The sequence below is a fragment of the Saimiri boliviensis genome, chromosome 12 (genome assembly GCF_048565385.1).
Source record: "Saimiri boliviensis isolate mSaiBol1 chromosome 12, mSaiBol1.pri, whole genome shotgun sequence".
Lineage (NCBI taxonomy): Eukaryota > Metazoa > Chordata > Mammalia > Primates > Cebidae > Saimiri > Saimiri boliviensis.
This window is the reverse complement of record NC_133460.1, coordinates 79468540-79490610: the sequence shown is the minus strand read 5'-3', so window position 1 is coordinate 79490610 and position 22071 is coordinate 79468540. Positions and strand designations below refer to the sequence as shown.

The 22071-nt window shown below is 38.9% G+C and overlaps 1 protein-coding gene and 1 pseudogene across 9 annotated transcripts in view; both read right to left on the bottom strand.

Annotated features, from left to right (window-relative positions):
- CYP2C18 (cytochrome P450 family 2 subfamily C member 18) overlaps nucleotides 1–22071 on the bottom strand; it is a 109493-nt gene that overhangs the window by 26877 nt on the left and 60545 nt on the right. For all 9 annotated transcript variants that reach the window (XM_074382611.1, XM_074382612.1, XM_074382616.1 and 6 more), the window contains 2 exons: nucleotides 17097–17257; nucleotides 7416–7592 (listed from right to left, as the gene is read on the bottom strand). In XM_074382611.1, coding sequence (XP_074238712.1) covers nucleotides 7416–7592; nucleotides 17097–17257 — 338 coding nt within the window. The remainder of the gene's footprint in view (nucleotides 1–7415; nucleotides 7593–17096; nucleotides 17258–22071) is intronic.
- Nucleotides 8815–16129, bottom strand: LOC120362517 (calcyclin-binding protein pseudogene; annotated as a pseudogene).

Here is a 22071-nt window from a genome sequence, read left to right as displayed (position 1 = left end):
GGAGGCGGAGGTTGCAGTGAGCCAAGATTGCATCACTGCACTCACTCCATCCTGGGCAATAGAGCGAGACTCCTTTAAAAAAAAAAAGGGCCGGGCGCGGTGGCTCAAGCCTGTAATCCCAGCACTTTGGGAGGCCGAGGCGGGTGGATCACAAGGTCGAGAGATCGAGACCAACCTGGTCAACATGGTAAAACCCCATCTCTACTAAAAATACAAAAAATTAGCTGGGCATGGTGGCGCGTGCCTGTAATCCCAGCTACTCAGGAGGCTGAGGCAGGAGAATTGCCTGAGCCCAGGAGGCGGAGGTTGCGGTGAGCCGAGATCGCGCCATTGCACTCCAGCCTGGGTAACAAGAGCAAAACTCCGTCTCAAAAAAAAAAACAAAAAAACAAAAAACAAAACAAAAACAAAAACAAACAAAAAAAAAAACAACAAAAAAAAAAACAAACAAGAAATTAACCAGGTGAATGGCACATATCTGTGGTCCCAGCTACATGGAAGGCTGACACAGAGAATCACATGGACCCAGGAGGTCAAGGCTGCAGTGAACCATGTTCATACCACTGCACTCCAGCTTGGGTGACAATGAGAGATCCTGTCTCAAAAAAAAATAATGAAGATGAAGGTTCATGTTCTAAGTGTGGGATCAAGAATGGTAGCCACCTGGTTCTAGGATGCTTCGGAGCTACAGTACAAGTTCTGCACTGCCCAACATGACACCCTGTAAGTGAAACAAATTAACACATTATTTGTTTATGCCATGTTAATTGGTTTTTTCTTGTTTGTATACACACAATCTTAATTGATAGAAACAGAAATAAGTAAATTAGGGACACAAATACATTATAAGTCAGAATCAAAGATTTGCAATTCTCAGTGTCACAATAGCAACATTGCAGAACAGGAGGCTCCAGTCTCTCTTTATACCCAAGGATATACAAAATAAACATCTATTCACAGATCAATTTCCTCTGAGAGAAAGTCTGCAACAAGTTGAAAGACTTCTATGTACTGGGCAACAAAGAAAATATCCACATACTGGCAAGAAAAAGCTACAGCACCAACCTGACCCAGGCACTACACCATATAATTGAGAAAGAGGCCGGGCGCGGTGGCTCAAGCTTGTAATCCCAGCACTTTGGGAGGCCGAGGCGGGTGGATCACGAGGTCGAGAGATCTAGACCGTCCCGGTCAACATGGTGAAACCCCGTCTCTACTAAAAATACAAAAAATTAGCTGGGCATGGTGGTGCGTGCCTGTAATCCCAGCTACTCAGGAGGCTGAGGCAGGAGAATTGTCTGAACCCAGGAGGCGGAGGTTGCGGTGAGCCGAGATCGCGCCATTGCACTCCAGCCTGGGTAACAAGAGCGAAACTCCGTCTCAAAAAAAAAAAAAAAAAAAAAAAAAAGAGAAAGAATCCCCAACACCCAGCTTCTCCCTGGGAAAATGAGGGTTTAGACTACACATTAACACCCTAACTCTAAGATTCCCCACAGCTATGCACTTAACTTGCCAAATCTGGGAGCAGAGGGGACTAAGTATACAGGAGTCTCTCTCTAGACCACAGAAAAAAGTACCAGTATTATAATGGTTCACAAGCACTTCCAGAGATTTTATTCTCTGGGATCAGAGCAGAGACAGGGATAAAACTCAAAAGTCCAAGTTTCTTCCTAGACGAACTTAGTAGCATGTTCTGCAAACAGCTGCTGCTGACAGTGGAACTTCTAACTAGCCTCAACATAAAAAAGGCCATATATGACAAGTGCACAGCTAACCTTATACTCAGTAGTGGAAATTTGAAGGAAAGAGATCAGGGAAAAGATATAGATGCCCACTCTCACTACTTTAATTCAACATAGTACAGGAAGTACTAGCCAGAGCAATTAGACAAGAAAAATCAATGACAGTTATCCAAATAAAAAAAGAATTAAAATTGTCTGTTTGCTGATGGCATGATCTTATATATTGAAAACCTTAAAGATACCACCAAAAAACTCTTAGAACTAATAATTAAATTCAGAAATGTTGCAGGATATAAAATCAACACACAAAAATTGGCAGTGTTTCTATACACTAACAACAAATGATATAAAAAAGAAATTTTGGCCAGGCATGGTGGCTCAGGCCTGTAATCCCAGCACTTAGGGGGGCCAACGTAGGAGGATGATGAGGTCAAGAGATTGACACCCAGGATACAAAATCAATGTGCAAAAATCACAAGAATTCCCATACACCAATAACAGACTAACAGAGAGCCAAATCAAGAACGAACTGCCATTCACAATTGCTACAAAGAGAATAAAATACCTAGGAATACAGCTAACAAGGAACGTAAAGGACCTCTACAAGGAGAACTACAAGCCACTGCTCAATGAAATAAGAGAGGACACAAACAGATGGAGAAACATTCCATGTTCATGGTCAGGAAGAATCAATATCTTGAAAATGGCCATACTACCCAAAGTAATTTACAGATGCAAAGCTATTCCCATCAAGCTACCAATGACCTTCTTCACAGAACTGGAAAAAAACACCTTAAACTTCATATGGAACCAAAAGAGAGCCCACATAGCCAAGTCAATTCTAAGCAAAAAGAACAAAGCAAGAGGCATCACACTACCGGACTTCAAACTGTACTACAAGGCTACAGTAATCAAAACCTTAGCTGAATCTTGGAAAATAATACAAATACACCCCCAAGCTGTGTTACTTTCAAAAATACAAATACAACCCTTAGCTGTATTTTGGAAAATAATATAAATACACCTCCAGCTTTGTTACTGTCAAAAATACAAATACAACCCTTAGCTGTATCTTGTAAAATAATTCAAATACACCCCCAAGCTGTGTTATTTTCAAAAATACAAATACAACCCTTATCTGTATCTTTGAAAATAATACAAATACACCCACAAGCTGTATTATTGTCAAAAATACAAACACAACCCTTAGCTGTATTTTGGAAAATAATATAAATACACCTCCGGCTTTGTTATTGTCAGAAATACAAATACAACCCTTAGCTGTATCTTGGAAAATAATACAAATACAACGCCGGCTTTGTTATTGTCAAAAATACAAATACAACACATAGCTCTATCTCGGAAAATAATATAAATACACCCCCCAGCTATGTTATTTTCAAAAATACAAATACAACCCTTAGCTGTATCTCAGAAAATAATACAAATATACCCCCAAGCTGTGTTATTTTCAAAAATACAAATACAACCCTTAGTTGTATATCGGAAAAAAATACAAATACTCTCCCAAGCTGTGTTATTTTCAAAAATACAAATACAACCCTTAGCTGTGTCTCGGAAAAAAATACAAATACACCCCCAAGCTGTGTTATTTTCAAAAATACAAATACAACCCTTAGCTGTATCTTGGAAAATAATACAAATACACCCCCAAGCTGTTTTATTTTCAAAACTAAAAATACCACCCTTAGCTGTGTCTCTGAAAATAATACAAATACACCCCCAAGCTGTGTTATTTTCAAAAATACAAATACAACCCTTAGCTGTATCTGGGAAAATAATACAAATACACCCGCAAATTTTGTTATTGTCAAAAATACAAATATAACCCTTAGCTGTATCTTGGAAAATAATACAAATACACCCCCAAGCTGTGTTATTTTCAAAAATACAAATACAACCCTTAGCTGTATCTTGGAAAATGATACAAATACACCCCCAAGCTGTGTTATTTTCAAAAATACAAATACAACCCTTAGCTGTATCTTGGTGGAGTAAATCTGATCTCTTTTAAAAAATAATAAGTTGCACAGCCAGCTGAATATAGCTAATAATAGAGGACAATCCACCTTGCTATCCATGGATTCCACATTCATGGATTCAACCAACCTTAAATCAACAAAAACTGGAAAAAGAGACCAGGTGAGGTGGCTCATGCCTGTAATCCCAGCACTTTGGGAGGCCAAGATCGGAGGATCACTTGAGCCCAGAAGTTCAAGACAAGCCTAGGTGACATGGAAAGACCCCATCTCTACATAAAAACAAAATTAGTTGGGCATGGTGGTGTGCACCTGTGGTCCCAGCTACTTAGGAGGCTGAGGTGGAGGAATTGCTTGAGCCCAGGAGTTGGAGGCTGCAGTGAGCTATGATCACACCACTGCACATCAGCCTGGGCAATGGGGCAAGATTCTGCTTCTAAGAAAAAAGAAAAAAATTCAGAAAAAAAAAGTGTACTGAACATGGTACAGACTTCTTTTTCTTGTTATTATTCCCTAAAAAAATACAGTATAACAACCATTTACATGGCATTTACACTGTATTAGGAATTATAAGTAGTCTAGACTGGGCACAGTGGCTCATGCCTTTAATCCCAGCACTGTGGAAGGCTGAGGCAGGAGGATTGCTTGAGTTTAGAAGGTCCAAATCAGCCTGGACAAACACAGTGCAACCCTATCACTAGAAAAATTTTTTTCTAATTATCTGAGCATGGTGGTGTGCACCAGCAGTCGCAGCTGCTAGGGAGGCTGAGGTGGGAAGATCACTTGAGTTCAGGAGGTCAAGCTACAGTGAGTCGCAATCACGCCACTGCATTCCAGCCTAGGTGATAGAGCAAAACTGTCTGAGAAGAAAAAAAAAAGAATTTAGTTAGACTTAATATTGTTAATATTGCCTGCAGACTCATTAGGGACTTGGAAATGTGCAAAACATGGTAGCACATCCAAGATTATGGAGAAAGAGAACAGACTGACAAAGACAAGATGGTGCCAGCCACTATTGTATTCCAGATGTGAGGTAATAGACAACTTGATCTAGGAAACAAGCACAGGAATGAATAAAAATATAGAAATTGAAGAGGCATTGCAGACATGAAGACAGAGAGTTTGGACATTAACCACCTATAAAGGACGGAGAGAATAAGGGTAATGGAGATACTTAGGACAAAGAACTGAATGAATTCAAAGAAGCACAGGAATGAATAAGAGTATAGAAATTGAAGAGACACTGCAGACATGAAGACAAAGAGTTTGGACATTAACCACCCATACAGGATGAAGGAGAGAGTATGGGCAATAAAGATGCTTAGGACAAGGGACTGAATGAATTGAGTTCTTATATTAGGTTGGTGAAAAAGTCATTGCAGTTTTTGCCATTAATAATAAAATGGAGAGTGGAAGAACAAAGCACTTCAAAGGCAACTAAGACTGGTGGTGTAAGATGAGGAAAATATGTGACAAAAAATTGACCATAACTATGGGACAGTTTAAAATATTGACTACAGGTAGTAATTAACATATAAAAAAACTTTCTTCCTATTCAATCCTCTAGAATAGCATTAATTTAATAAGGCGGTTATAATTTCCACATGACCTGATATGTAACCAACTGCACTAAGACAAACCTGACCCTCTCAACAGTTGTACTTGGTAGACAAAGGTAATCATGTCCATTGGTAACAACTTTACACAGTTTTCTAAGCTTATCAACTCAAAATTACACCAAGGCCAGGAAGGAGAGTAAAGCACTTATAAATCAACACTAATATTCCCTTCTGTTTAAGTGAATTTGAAAAATCAGTGTACTGTGTAATTTCATTTACATGAAATGTTTAGAATAGCAAATCTATAGAGACAGAAAGCATTTTAGTGTTGCCTAGAGCCGCCCCCAGTATGGGGTGACTGTTAAGCATATGGTTGCCTTTTTGGAGTGATGGAAATGTTGTGAAATTGATTGTGGTGGTGGCTGCACAGCTCTGTGAAAAATACTAAAACTATTGAATTGTATTTAAAATGTATGAGGGTATAATATATGAATTAAACTCAATAAAAATGTTATAAAAATAAGGTAGATTCTAAAAAGGAACAAGGCACTTTTTAAATGTAGTAATGAAGACATAGCCACTGGTCACTGAAATACCAGAGATTTTACAATTCTCCTTAACCTGGAATTAACAAAGAGGCTTCATAGCATTAAGGAAACCCCTCTAAATGTGTACAAAACTGGAGAACTTATATAGGTTCATTTTTCTGGTAAAGTATCCATATTTTAATGAGATTATCAAATTAATCAGACCAGAACCATTGACCTAGCAGCTGAGAAGGTGGGGAGTAGGAATAATTTGCTTCTTCCCTTCACCAGTTTCCTCAAACTATCTCATCTTCACTTCACTCCATCTAGAGCACACTATTTCAGCAGTCCTGCTGACATTATATGGGCAATTTCATCACCTTCATTAGCCTCTTTGTCTCTGTGCCATTTTCACCTACTGACTGATTCTGCATTTCCACCCACTGCTATGAAATAGTTCAATAAAATAATGGTGGCCTCAGAGGAAGTATTTTCTTCTCTAGAGTCAACTGTTTTCAGTTTGTTCTGGATTGGGCCTCTTCTCAGTTCAAAGAGTACTTTGCACCTATATAGGTGTCCTGAGGGCATCTATATTACCCTTCTCACACAGTTTCCAAATTGACCCTACCACTATTAAAATTCACAATCTGAATCTTTCCCTCCTCAATTAAAGTTATCAAAGAGAATATCCGGTTTTATTACTGAAATTTCCCACACAGCCCCAATCATTTGGCTCCCATCTGATCCTCTAACTGAAACTAATATCTATAGATTTTTGGCAATATGACAAAAGGGACAACTTGATTTTATTTCAGAATCTGTTTATGTAGCCCACACTTTCAACAAGCTTCACTTCAAAGATATGAAAAGTCTTATAGCAAGTCTTTGACCTCCATTCTCATTGTACATATGTTTCTACACAACTCCTAGGATTAATTTCTCTAGTAATTATCTGCATCCCACTCTTGTTAGGGCTCACACATATACCTGATCAAATCAAAACTTTGCATGCCAGTATTCAGGTCTGCAGGTTACAGACACCTCCAATTCCATATTTGTCCAAATTTACTTTTGGTTCCATTCAGTTTAGGCCTCCCTTCTCCATCTCTTTGCCACCACACACCTCTGAACCTCTCAGCAAGCTGTTCTACCCACCAAAAAATTGACTGCCCCATTGATCACTGTAAATATTTTAAAATTTACACCAAACATCAGGACATGCAATAGGCCCACCTAGGTTAAACCCTTCCATCTCACTTTCCCATATGCTGTGTGATATGACCATGTTGACCTTCAATTTATGGCTCTATATTTTTAATTTTCTAACTTATTTGTATTTCCATTTCATCTGAGGTATGCATTCTGTCTTTCCTCAGATAAATTATTAGTACCTAAAAATAGTGCTGACATATTCTAATTGTTTAACAATTCAATTCTAAATCCACCATGGTGCTTTGCCAGATCCATACACATAATGTGTACTTAAAGTGCTTAAGTGTTTCTTGCCTCACCACATAAGCAATCAGTATAGAACTAATCAATGAAATCAGCAAACCACAAGATACAGGCAAACAAATAACATTTTACCTGTTCCATTTTGATCAGGAAACAATCAATAAAGTCCCGAGGATTGTTCACATCCAGGGATTCTTGATGTTCTTTTATTCTCTCCAAAACATAACTTTTAACATAAGCAAAATTTTTAAGAACTTTGTTGTGACTTCCTGGAAGATAATCGATGAGAGCCGGGAAATTATTGCAGACCTTAAAGAATTTTTAAAAATTAATTAAATTAAACACATGTAATGAAGACATATACCATAAGTCAACTGCTGGTTTAAAACTGGAGTGAATTTTTAAAAATTGTCTCCCTCTTTAAGAGGAGCATTTGATTGTACATACAAAGTAATCCTCTATACTGATAGAAAGACTTTACAGAGAAAATTCTGAACAAGGGATCAAAGATGATAACTTCCTATACTCATATATTGTTTTCAGAATATTAAAATATTCTCATGTCAATTACCTCATTTTTTACATTAATTCTTCTCTGCAGTCTTGAAATATAAAATGCTATGAATTGCTTTAATTCCCATTTTACAGATAAAAACAGAGGTAAAGGAAGTTTGAACAACATGAAATAGTTCACAAAGCCACTCCCTGCTATTTCTACTCCTGGCAGGCAGCCTCAGAAATAAAATCACTCTTTTATAACTGGGAGGGGTAAAAAGATACCATAAAACGTAATTCAGCATTTTATGAATAAGTACCCATACACCAGAGTAGTTAAGATACTTCTGTGAGTAAAGATAACACACAATTATTTTAAACTCTAAAGACAGACTTCAGGACATGCTAACTCAGCACAGGGCAAAACTGTAATTTTTTTTAGTGGTTCGTACACCCAAAACCCCATCATTTTGTCATCTTAACCTTAATTACCTTGCTGAAGCATTAAACACCCTTATCCTAGTCAGAGCTTCCTGGAAGCATCTGTGCTCCCAAACTTCTCCCGTTTTGCCAAATAATGTCATGAAGAGGTCTCTAGATGTTGATTAGAGGAAAAGCCTGTGAGTAATGCCAACTTTTCAACAAGGGACTTGGATTTCCATTGAGTGTGTGCTCTTGGGTAGTCACCAAATTACTGCCAGAAACTGGGTTTGGCGGTTTAGTGGAAAAAACACAAGCTAATGGGGTTGAATTCCAACTCTATATTCGGGCATTTCTTTTCTTGTCTGTAAAATAAAGAAATCATCTATCTTTCCCAGATGTTAATGCCACCATGCTAAGATATGGACAAGCTGTGGTGTTCAACCACTGACTTCACAGAGTAATGCCAGCAAAAATGCCACAATAGACAGATCCACAGGCCCACCACTCCATAAAAACACCCAAAATTCAAACAAAAAAGTCAGAATCAATTTTGACAGAACTCTAGAAAGCAGTCAAAGGTTCACAGCAAGCAAGGAAAAGCTGAATCAAAAAAAAAAAAAAAAAAAAAAAAAAAAGGCGACTTAAAAATAGTAGAAAAGCTCTGTGTTTATTTTTATCTTTATTTTAAGTTCCAGGGTACATGTGCAGGATGTGCAGGTTTGTTAAACATGTGCCATGGTGGTTTGCTGCACCTATAAACTCATCATCTAGGTATTAAGCCCCACATATATTAGCTATTTTTCCTAATGCTCTCCCTCCCTGCAACCCCAAACAGGCCCGAGTGTATGTTGTTCCCCTCCCTGTGTCCAAGTATTCTCATTGTTCAGCTCCCACTTATAAGTGAGAACATGAGGTATTTGGTTTTCTGCTCCTGTATTCGTTTGCTTATGATCATGGCTTCTAGCTCCATCCATGTCCCTGCAAAGGAATTGATCTCATTCATTTTTATGGCTGCATAGTATTCCATGATGTATATGTAAGCTTTGTGGTATGTTTATTTGCCCTTGTCCCACCTCCCTCATCAGCTTGGCAGTGGTCTTGTCAAGAGCAGCCCTATTCCCAGTGGAGGACCCTAGTTTCTGGTTCTAAAGGGACCACAGAAGATCTTATTTGCAAAGAATTCTGTTTCTCTGTCTTACCTGTCTGATAACTATCATGGGCTAATATGAGGCACTTACCTTTTTTTCACCTGATTCAAAATTCACTCAGGATGGAAAAGCAATGGACATTCCTCAAAAGCCTTCTAAGACAAATGAACAACCCAAAGCTACCTGGGACAAATGATTATAGTTGAGGCACACAGTAGAGCACAAAAACCCTAAGAATAAAAGCTGGGAGATAGTTTCTTTGGAAAACTGGGGCATTCAAAAGTGCCTATATACACTAAGAAATTTAGAAAGCTATCAACATGCCCAGAGCAGGACAGGCTAACAACAACAACAAAAAAATGTGAGAAGGTGCTAGACTTTCACCTCTGGCTGATATCCAGACTCAGCTTAAGCAGCAAGTGAAGGCTATGAAAAGGAGTGCTCCAGCCAATCTGAAAGAGCTTCCTTCCTTGCTTCCTTCCTTCGTTTCTTTCCTTCCTTCCTTCCATCTTTCTTTATTTATACATATAAATACATATAAATATATTTTTATATGTCTCTTTTCTGCCTCTTCACATTCAAGAAAATTTCCATCAAAACTAGCTGAACATAAGCTAAAAAGAAGACTTCAGAAACCACACATGACAAAGAATACAGACTTTGCAAAAATAGTTCAGAAAAGTCAAAGAAAGCTACAGCCTTCAGAAGGGGGAAAAAAAAAAAACTATAGCAGGCAACAAAAAACCCTAAAGAGAGGAAAGATTCTGATTTCCAGAGTTACCACAAAAGATTATACATAATTTCTAGTTTTCAAACATTCACTTCACAGCTTGGTCCATACAAAATTTTGGACTGGGATTGGGGCAAGATGGCTGAATAGGAAGAGCTCCAGTCAGCAGCTCCCATTGAGACCAGTGCAGAAGGCAAGTGTTTTCTGCATTTCCAACTGAGGTGCCTGGATCATCTCATTGGGACTGGTTAGGGAGTAGGTGCAGACCATGGAGGGCAAGCAGAAGCAGGGTGGGGCATCACCTCACCTGGGAAGCACAAGAAGTTGAGGAACTTCCTCCCCTAGCCAAGGGAAGCTGTGAGGGACTGCGTCATGAGGGGCAGTGCTATCCAGCCCAGATACTATGCTTTTCCCATGGTCTTCAAAACTCATAGACTAGGAGATTTCCTCAGGTGCCTACACCACCAGGACCTTAGGTTTCAAGCACAAAACTGGGTGGCTGTTTGGGCAGACACCAAGGTACTGCAGGAGTAGTAGTAGTAGTAGTAGCAGTTGTTGTTGTTGTTGTTGTTGTTTGGTACCCCAGTGGTGCCTGGAACCCCAGCAAGACAGAACCATTCACTCCCCTGGAAAGGGGGCTGAAGCCAGGAAGCCAAGTGGTCTTGCTCAGTGGATCCCATCCCCATGGAGCCCAGAAAGCTAAGATCCACTGGCTTGAAATTCTCGCTACCAGCACAGCAGTCTGAAATAGACCTGGGATGCTGGAACTTGATGTGGGGAAGGGTGTCCTCCATTACTGAGGCTTGAGTAGGTGATTTACCCCTCACAGTGTAAACAATGCCTCAGGAAATTCAGACTGAGTGGAGCCCACCACAGCACCACAAGCCCCTGTAGCCAGACTGTCTCTCTAAACTCCACCTCTCTAGGCAGGGCATCTCTGAAAAAAAGGCAGCAGCCTCGGTCGGGGGCTTATAGATAAAACCCCTATCTCCCTGGGACAGAACACCTGGGGAAAGGGTTGGCTGTGGGTGCAGCTTCAGCAGACTTAAACATTCCTTCCTGCCAGCTCTGAAGAGAGCAGCAGATCTCTCAGCACAGTGCTCAAGATCTGTTAAGGGACTGACTGCCTCCTCAAGCTCTGCTAAGGAGACTGCCCCCAAGTCTTGTAACAAGGAGATGCCTCCCAACAGGGGTCAACAAACATCTCATACAGGAAAGTTTCAGATGGCATCTGGTATGTTCCCCTTTGGGATAAAGCTCCAAAGGAATGAACAGGCAGGAATATTTGCTGTTCTGCAGCCTCTGCTGGTAATACCCAGGCAAACAGGGTCTGGAGTGGACCCCCAGCAAACTCTAGCAGACCTACAGAAGAGGGGCCTGTTAGAAGAAAAACTAACAAACAGAAAGCAATAGCATCAACATCAACAAAGATGATGACCACGCAAAAATGCCATCTGAAGGTTACCAACATCAAAGACCAAAGGTAGATAAATCCACAAAGATGAGGAAAAACCAGTGCGAAAAGGCTGAAAATTCAAAAAACCAGAATGCCTCTTCTTTTCCAAAGGATCATAACTCTCGCAAACAAGGGAACAAAACTGGACAGAGAATGAGTTTGACAAATTGAGAGAAGTAGGCTTCAGAAGGTGGGTAATAACAAACTACTCCAAGCTAAAAGAGGATGTTCTAACCCAATGCAATGAAGCTAAAAACCTTGATAAAAGGTTAGAGGAATTTCTAACTAGAATAACCAGTTTAGAAAGGAAGATAAATGATCTGATGGGGCTGTAAAACATAGCACAAGAACTTTGTGAAGCATACACAAGTATCCATAGCTGAATCAATCAAGCAGAAGAAAGGATATCAGAGATTCAAGATCAATTTAATGAAATAAAGTGTGAAGATGAGATTAGAGAAAATAGAATGAAAGGAGGGAACAAAGCCTCCAAGAAATATAGGACTATGTGAAAAGACCAAGCCTACATTGGATTGGCATACCTGAAAGTCACGTGGAGAATTAAGCCAAGTTGGAAAACACTCTTTAGGATATTATCCAGAACTTCCCCAACCTAGCAAGACATGCCAACATTCAAATTCAGGAAATACAGAGAACACCACAAAAATACTCCTCAAGAAGAGCAACCCCAAGACACATAATTGTCAGATTCACCAGGGTTGAAATGAAGGAAAAAATGTTAAGGGCCATCAGAGAGAAAGGTCAGGTTATCCACAAAGGAAAGCCCATCAGACTAACAGTGGATGTCTCTGCAGATACCCTACAAGCCAGAAGACAGTGGGGGACAATATTCGGCATTCTTGAAGAAAAGAGTTTTCAACCCAGAATTTCATATCCAGCTAAAATAAGCTTCATAAGCTTCACCACCAGGCCTGCCTTATAAGCGTTCCTGAAGAAAGCACTAAATATGGAAAGAAAAAACTGGAACCAGCCACTGCAAAAACATACCAAATTGTAAAGGCCATCAACACTCTGAAGAAACTGAATCAACTAATGGGCAAAATAACCAGCTAGCATCATAATGACAGGATCAAATTCACACAAAACAATATTAACCTTAAATGTAAATGGGCTAAATGCCCCAATCAAAAGACACAGACTGGCAAATTGGATAGAGTCAAGACCCACTGGTGTGCTGTATTCAGGAAACCCATCTCACGTGCAAAGACATATATAGGCTCAAAATAAAAGGATGGAAGAAGATTTGCCAAGCAAGTGGAAAGAAAAAAAAAAAAAGAAGGGGTTGCAATCCTAGTCTATGATAAAACAGACTATAAACAAACAAAGGTCAAAAAGGGAAAAGAATGACATTACATAATGGTAAAGGGATCAACATAATGGTAAAGGGATCAATGCAACAAGAAGAACTAACCATCTTAAATATATATGCACCCAATATAGGAGCACCCAGATTCATAAAGACAGAGACCTACAAAGAGACTTAGACTACCACACAATAACAGTGGAAGACTTTAAAACCCCACTGTCAATAATAGACAGATCAACAAGACAGAAAATTAACAAGGATATTTAGAACTTGAACTCAGTTCTGGACCAAGTGGACCTAATGACATCTATAGAATTCTCTACCCCAAGTCAACAGAATATATATTCTTCTCAGCATCACATCACACTTATTCTAAAATTGACTACATAACTGAATGTAAAACACTCCTCAGTAAATGCAAAAGAATGGAAATCATAAAAAAGTCTCTCAGACCACAGTACAATCAAATTAGAACTAAGGATTAAGAAACGCACTCAAAACTGCACAACTACATGGAAACCAAACAATGTGCTCCTGAATGACTACTGGGCAAATAACATAATTAAGGCAGAAATAAATAAGTTCTTTGAAACCAATGAGAACAAGGACACAACATACCAGATTCTCTAGGACACAGCTAAAGCAGTGTTTAAAGGAAAATTTACAGCACCAAATGCCCACAAAAGAAAGTGGGAAAGATCTAAAATCGACACCCTAACTTCACAATTAAAAGAACTAGAGAAGCAAGAGCAAACAATTTCAAAAGCTAGCAGAAGACAAGAAATAACTAAGACCAGAGCAGAACTGAAGAAGATAAGAGACACGAAAAACCCTTCAAAAAAAATCAATAAATCCAGGAAGAATCAGTATCATGAAATGGCCATACTGCCCAAAGTAATTTACAGATTCAATGCTATTCCCATCAAGCTGCCATTAACTTTTTTCACAGAATTAGAAAAACCTACTTTAAATTTCATATGGAACCAAAAAGGAGCCCATATAGCCAAGACAAGCCTAAGCAAAAAGAACAAAGCTGGAGGCATCATGCTACCTGACTTCAAACTATACTACAAGGCTACAGTAACCAAAACAGCATGGTATTGGTACCAAAACAGATATATAGGCCAACAGAACAGAACAGAGGCCTCAAAAATAATGCACCACATCTACAACCATCTGATCTTTGAAAAATCTGACAAAAACAAGCAATGGGGAAAGGATACTCTATTTCATAAATGGTGTTGGGAAAACTGGCTAGCCATTTGCAGAAAACTGAAACTGGACCCCTTCCTTACACCTTATTAAAAAATTACCTCAAGATGGATTAAACATTTAAATGTAAGACCTAAAACCATATAAACCCTAGAAGAAAACCTAGGCAATACTATTCAGGACATAGGCATGGGCAAAGACTTCATGACTAAAACACCAAAACAATTGCAACAAAAACCAAAATTGACAAATGGGATCTAGTTAAACTAAACAGCTTCTGCACCGCAAAAGAAACTATCATCAGAGTGAACAGACAACTTACAGAATGGGAGAAAATTTTTACAATCTCTCCATCTGATAAAGGGCTAATATCCAGAATGTAAAAAGAACTTAAACAAATTTACAAGAAAAAGAAACCCCATCGAAAAGTGGGCAAAGGATATGAACAGACACTTCTCAAAAGAAGACATTTATGTGGCCAAGAAACATATGAAAAAAAGCACATTGCTGATCATTACAGAAATGCAAATTGAAACCACAATGAGATACCCTCTCATACCAGTTAGAATGCTGATCCTTAAAAAGTCAGAAAACAACAGATGCTGAAGAGGATGTGGAGAAACAGGAAGGTTTTTTTTTTTTTTTATGGTTATTACTTTTATAAACCATCTGATCCATGGCAAAACTAACTGGTACCATACAAAGATGTTTGTCTACTGTCATGTTTAGGTTTGGTTTCTATTGTACATTTGTTAACAAATACATTTAAATCTAGAAACATTTGTGATACAATTAGTGCACGGTAATACATGGCATATACATCGCTTAAGCTGGTAATAAGGGGTCAGGTGTTCTACAACCTTCAAGCACAGGCACAGATTTGCATTTTATGCAAAAATTCAGGTTTTACTCAGTTTTTACATTGGTGGAAGCTGATGTCATTAACTTATAGGCAAGCAAATACTTTTGTTTTCCGATTCTTAGGTGAACAGAAATACAATAGTGTAGCCTTTTAATTGGGCAAGACTTGCTTTTTATGTTTCACAAGACAATGCACTATAACCCTTCCTTGAACAAGATGACCATTTGCAGTTGTGTTTAATAAGCATATTTTATTTAAATAAATCCTCCAGTAGGAAATGGAGAATTTACTGCCTTTACTTAGAAGGCTATGTAAATAGCTATTTGTCAAATTTATATACGCAGCTCACCAATACTCCCTTATTGGGAACATCAGTATTCCCACATCACATCACAGTTCCCAAAAAGGCCTTTAAAGTCTCAAAATTCTGTATCTCCTTTGGCTTGCTTCTCTCTCGATTCCACCCAGGCTTTATTAATGGTTCGCTTCATATCATCATCTCCATCCTCATATATTTTCTTTAGAACATTCATCAATCCCTCACTAGGATCTGTTTCAGTGTCATAGGAGGGCTTCTCTTTTTCTTTGCACTCTTTTTCAACCTGAGTCAAGTAATCCCACCTTGTGTTTTCCACTTTCTTTCTACATAAGATCAGAACTGTGTCAGTCTTGACTTTTTTGGAACTGCCTTCCACTGAGATGGGTTTCAAGAGATTGTTCACAATCATGGAGTAACTCTTCCCATTTAGATTCTTTACCAAAAGATCAAATGACCTCTCTGTGAAATGCACCTGCACATTCTCAGTGGGAACTTGATGAACTCCAGTTAAGGTAACGTAGATTTTCACAAACTTATCTGACTGATCCCATCCGTAATTACTGATTTTCACTGTATAGCCTGTTGTAATGGGAGCAACCACAGCAGCTGGCTTTTCACTGTCAAGAAGCTCTGCTTTCTTCTGTGATTTCTGTTGCATCTTGTTCTTGATTTCTGTCTCAATCTTGGATTTTTCAGCTGTAAGGGCATCTCGTATTCTTTTCCTAGTAGCCTTTTCCAGCAACACCTTTACCTCTTCTAGGTCTTTCTGTAGCTCTTCCGAAGCCATGGTGGCTGGGTCAGGCCCAAGGCCCGAGCTGCAGCCGCGCAGAGGAGGGCGAAACAGGAAGGTTTTTACACTGTTGGTAGGAGTGTAAATTAGTGCAACCGGCCGGGCGTGGTGGCTCAAGCCTGTAATCCCAGCACTTTGGAAGGCCGAGGCGGGCGGATCATGAGGTCAAGAGATCGAGACCATCCTGGTCAACATGGTGAAACCCCGTCTCTACTAAAAATACTAAAAATTAGCTGGGCATGGTGGCGTGTGCCTGTAATCCCAGCTACTCAGGAGGCTGACGTAGGAGAATTGCCTGAACCCAGGAGGCGAAGGTTGCGGTGAGCCGAGATCGCGCCATTGCACTCCAGCTTGGGTAACAAGAGCAAAACTCCGTCTCAAAAAAAAAAAAAAAAAAAAAATTAGTGCAACCATTGTGAAAGACAGTGTGGCAATTCCTCAAGGATCTAAAACCAGAAATACCATTTGACCCAGCAATCCCATTACTGGGCATATACCCAAAAGATTACAAATCATTCTGCTATAAAGAAACATGCACACATATGCTTATTGCAGCACTATTCACAATAGTGGAACCAACCCCAATGCCCACCAATGTTAGACTGGATAAAGAAAATGTGGCACATATACACCATGGGATACTATGCAGCCATAAAAAAGAATGAGTTCATGTCCTTTGCAGAGACATGGATGAAGCTGGAAATCATCATTCTCAGCAAGCTAACAGGAACAGAAAATCAAACACCATATGGTCTCACTCATAAGTGGGAGTCGAATAATGAGAACACATGGACACAGGGAGGGGAACATCATACACTACGGCCTGCCAGGGGGTTGGGGGCAAGAAAAGGGACAGCATTAGGAGAAATACCTAATGTAGTTGATTGGTGTAGCAAACCACCATAGCACATGTATCCTTATGTAACAAACCTGCATGTTATGCACATGTATTCCACAACTTAAAGTATAATTTAAAAAACTAAAAAATAATTTGGACTGTCTGATAAAATAACATAAATTATATCTCAGGAATAGAAGCTCTTGATCTCACCTGGATCCATGGGGAGCTCAGAAGCCTGAGGTTTTCATTGAACTTTTCCATCAAGTTAAGAAATCTCTGATCTTTATAATCAAATCGCTTCTGGAAAACAACAGAGCAGATCACATTGCAGGGAGCACAGCCCAGGATGAAAGTGGGATCACAGGGTGAGGCTAAAGGATTGGAAATATTTTAAATTACCATTAAAAAGAACATATAAAACACTTTGTCTCTAGTAACAGAAAAAGGTAATTTTAGAAACTCTAAAGCAGTATCTACCTAGATATTCTCTTATCAACAGAAACTACAGCATATTTAAATTTAATACATCACTTTTCCCTTAAAACTGAATTAATCATTCCATCCTAGCTTTTTTAATAATGATTTTTCAAATACTGCATTTAATTCACTGCCTTTTTTTTTTTTTTTACACAATTCTGACCCAAGATGCCTGTTATTTTGAAGAGAAAAAGAAAAAATTTGAAGAGGCCACATTTAAAAGCACCTAATAATTCAAGTTTTCAGTGCAAAATAACATCTATCTGGAAAGCTTATAAACAATTAATTGATATAGGAAGGGAGAAAATAGGAACCTGAAAACCTCTTATATATAATGAATATTTACAGGAACTGTGTGTAGAACCAGCAGAGGGGGAGACTAAAGAAAGAAAGGGTATGGGGAAGTTCAGGTTGATGGAACAAATGTAAAAAAGCAAAAGCCATCTATGTTATACAAGATAAAAACTAACACAAATAAGAAGATTGATTGGTTTGCCTAAAATTAAAGTAAATAAGAAACTTTCATTTCAAACTTAAATTACAGATAGGGCAGATAGAAGAAGTTAAAATGATAAATGGACTCCTTTTATCTCCTTATTTCAATATTGAAAGAAAAAAAAAAAGAGTTTTCTACTCTAAATAGTGGTGTCTATTATCACCAGGCCCTATCTTCAATTTATTTGAGCAAAGCCTGACCTCTTATAGAATCCTAGGTTATTGTTCTATCTAGCAATCAAAAAAATACCTTATGTCATTATAAATTTGATCATCATTTAGGTAATTCCATCATTTTACAAATAAATAAATTAATATAGAGAAAATTGGTTATTTGTGAGAGTTTTTAAATAAAATTGTTGTAACCAAATCATCAATAAACTTTACATTTGAGAGTATTATAAATGTAATTAAGAGTGACTTGAACAAAAATACTGTGCGGTAATGATGGGAAATTAAATAATAGGACCCTGTTTATTTAACTGCTCCTATGCCAGGCTTCTTTTCAGCTGAAACATGCCAGGACACTAAGCTTTCAGAAATTCTTTTATTCTAGCCTGGAAGGCAGGGGATAATTTGAGATTATCAGTTTGAGATTTCTCTCTCTCTCTCTCTCTGTGTGTGTGTGTGTGTGTGTGTGTGTGTGTGTGTGTGTGCACATCCACAAGATACTTATAGTGAAAATCTGGTTTCCGATCTTTCCTTTCACTTCACTTGGGGTAGTGTGTTAGGTCGTTCTTGCATTGCTATTAAAAAATACCTGAGACTAAGTAATTTATAAGAAAAGAGGTTTAGTTGGCTCACAGTTCTGCAGGCTGTACAGGAAGCATGATGGGGGCATCTGGGGAGGTTCTGGAAGCTTACAAGCATAGTGGAAGGCAAAGCAGGAGTTTGCACTCATGTGGCAAAAGCTGAAGCAAAAGAGGGAGGTGAGAGGTGCTACACACTTTTAAACAACCAGATTTCACGAGAACTCACTCACAATCATGAGGACAGTACCAAGAGGAATGGTGCTAAACTAATCCAAGCTGAAAATCAGACTCGCTGTGACAAGTACTTTATTGGTGAATCCAACTGGGATGGGGAGAGGAAAAATAAACTTTTAATCCCAAATCCAATTGTTTTAAAATTCATTGAGGATTTTGTTTCTATTTAGATATGGTGAGGTCAACAGATCAGGTTGCCCTGAAACAGACTGCCCTTGAAAAGATAGTTCATTGCTCACAGTTCCTAGAGGAGGGACACTCCACACCATGTTGAGGATGTAGGGGGGCAGGTAGGTGGGAGACCCCACAAGTGCTGAGGCAAGGGTCTGAAGCCTCAGCCTCTTTCCATATAAATAATGAAATAGAAAAAAAATTACAAATATAATCACATAATTATTCATAAACCATCATAGATATAGATACCTAGATATAGATACTCAGTATAACCTTTTAATTTTGCTAATGTTTCTCAAGTTGCAAAGTGTGCACCTAAGGTGACATTGTGAAAAGAAGTGACCCTAAGGCAAGATGCTCTAAGCTGTCTGTCATGCCCATGTAATGGCTGCTGGAGGGCACCTTGGCTATGCAGCAGTGCCAGCACTGGGAAAGTGCCCACTGATTAGCAAGCTATGGAAGGAGATGTCCGAGATGTCTCCTTCCTCTGAGGAGTTAAGAGAAAACTCTGCTCCCCCAAGCTCTTGTAGTAGGCCTGATGGCTATCAGGGAAGCCCACAGACATCTGGGGCTTAATTGTCTCTATGTGATGCTATGCTTCAGCGTTCACATTCCATGTCTACTTTCATGTTCCGCTTCTGCACCTGGTTCCTCTTTCTCTTGGAAGATAGAATCAGTAAAAATAACATAAATCTTAATGTCTTTGTAATTTCTTGACAAGTATGAAAAAAGTGCCGATGCTTTATGCTCCTTCCCTCGCCTCAGCTACTTGAAAGTCCTGGGCATTTATCTCCAAGACACATGATTTACTTGACTCTATCACTGACCACCAGTGGCTTGCCCTAACTACCCTGCTTTGTACTCAATAAAAGTCAGAGTGTCCAGACACTTGAGGCCACTGCCAGACTCTGTGCTTTGGTTGGCAGTGGACCCCTGGGCCCAAACCCTCTTTCTCTTGATCTCTGTGTCTTGTGTCTTTATTTCCACAGTTTCTCCTCTCCGCACAAGTAGAGAGGAGCTCACAGGACCCTAAAGGGCTGGATCCTATAGGGGCAGCCACACGGGAAGTACCAGTCTTGGTCAGGAGACAGCAAGAGCAAAAAGAACCCATGAGGCTGAGCCTTCAATGGGGTTTTCACAGGAAGAAATGAGTAAGATAGGGTGGGTAGACTGAGTAAGTCTGGGAATAGAGTTCAAACAGTTTCTGTGGGCTCTGAGATACAGCAGTGGGCCATAGTTGTCCCATACTAGTCATGTAATGATTTAGGACAAGGAGAATACAGTCAGCAGTCTGTATCCATGGTGTATCATGAATTCAACTAACCCCAAATGAAAAATATTCAGAACAAAAAAAAGCATCTGTATAGAACATGTACAGACATTTTTCTTGATGACATTCTCTAATATTGTCAAATATTATAAATAATATTGTCAATATTCTCTAATACGTGGCAAATATTATGCCATTTACAAGGGACTTGAGCATATGTGGATTTTAGTATCCAAGAGGAGTCCTAGAACCAATGACTTACTTATAAGGAGGGACAACTATATTGCATTCATGTATAAGAGTTTGATAAAGAAGGTGGATGGGGCTCTGGGCTCTGGAGAGTTTGCTTTGTAAATCAAAGACATACTGTGGACAAGATATTTGCTATCTTTAGGAACTGTCTGACTTTGGGAGGGACAGTCCCTTCCAGGACCACAAAGTCCCCAAGATGTCAAAGCATCATAAAAACATAGAAAATAAAAAAACATGACTAATACACAAAGACTAAGGAAAACATTTAAAAAGCTGAACACAGAGCTAATTTACAACTAGGGAGGGTAGGATAAAGATTTATTAATAATAGTTAAAATTTACTTAAATAAACATTTTAGGCCGGGCACGGAGGCTCATTCCTGTAATCCCAGCATTTTGGGAGGCTGAGGGGTGGATCACGAGGTCAGGAGTTTGAGACTAGCCTGGCCAAGATGGTGAAACCCCATCTCTGTTAAAAATACAATAATTAGCTGGGAGTGGTGGCGGGCACCTGTAATTCTAGCTACTCAGGAGGCTGAGGCAGGATTATTGCTTGACTTCAGGAGGCAGATGTTGCAGTAAGGTGAGATCGTGCCACTGCACTCTAGCCTGGGTAACAGAGCAAGACTCCATCTCAAAAAACAAACAAATAAATATTTTATAACTTGATATTTGATTAAACTGAAAGATTATGCTATAGCATATATTTTCTTAAAATACATAAAACATTACAGTAAATAGTAACATTAAATAACTCCAGCTGATCATTTTAATTACTTCTTAATTAACAGGGAAATTAAAATTGATAAAAGCTACACTAAAAATGCCTAGTCTCTTAAAAGCATAGATAAGGATCATTATGGTAGAAATTGCAGACAAAGACCTTAGAAGAAATCCCCAGACATGTTAGTGAGGCTGACTAACAGATATAGACCAACCAAATGAAAGTATATGTCAGTTGTTTCATGCTCAAAAGATGTAAAGACATCATTCCCACTCTGTCTGTGTGACAAGTATTCCCTGGTGAAATGTTCTAGAATAGATAATCCACAACTACACTATGGGAAAACATTGCTCTTTAATAATTTGAAAAAATGAGACGAAACCTTCTAAATTCATGCTGTAATGATTTGAAAACAAATGAAGTCTGGAACAGAATAAAATTCAATGAGCCTTTTATATTCACACTGTATGCACAGTCATTGTGTACACACACAAGCATAGGTGCACAAAAGCTGCTTTGGCTCTTTGCTTCAAACCTCCCCCCTCCACATGAGGACTGACAACCACTGCCTATAATAAAGGACCTGGACGCCCCTAGAAGGTTTCCAGGGATGTCATTAGAGAAGACAGCAGTTTGTTAATGTCAGAGTATTGTGTACTTCAAGATAGCTAGAAATGTTCTCAACACATAGAAATGATAAATATTCAAAGTGATACATAGGCTAAACACCCTAACTTGATCATTACACATTCTGTGCATGTAACAAAATATTACATGTACCCCAGAAATACATATAAAGGTTATGTA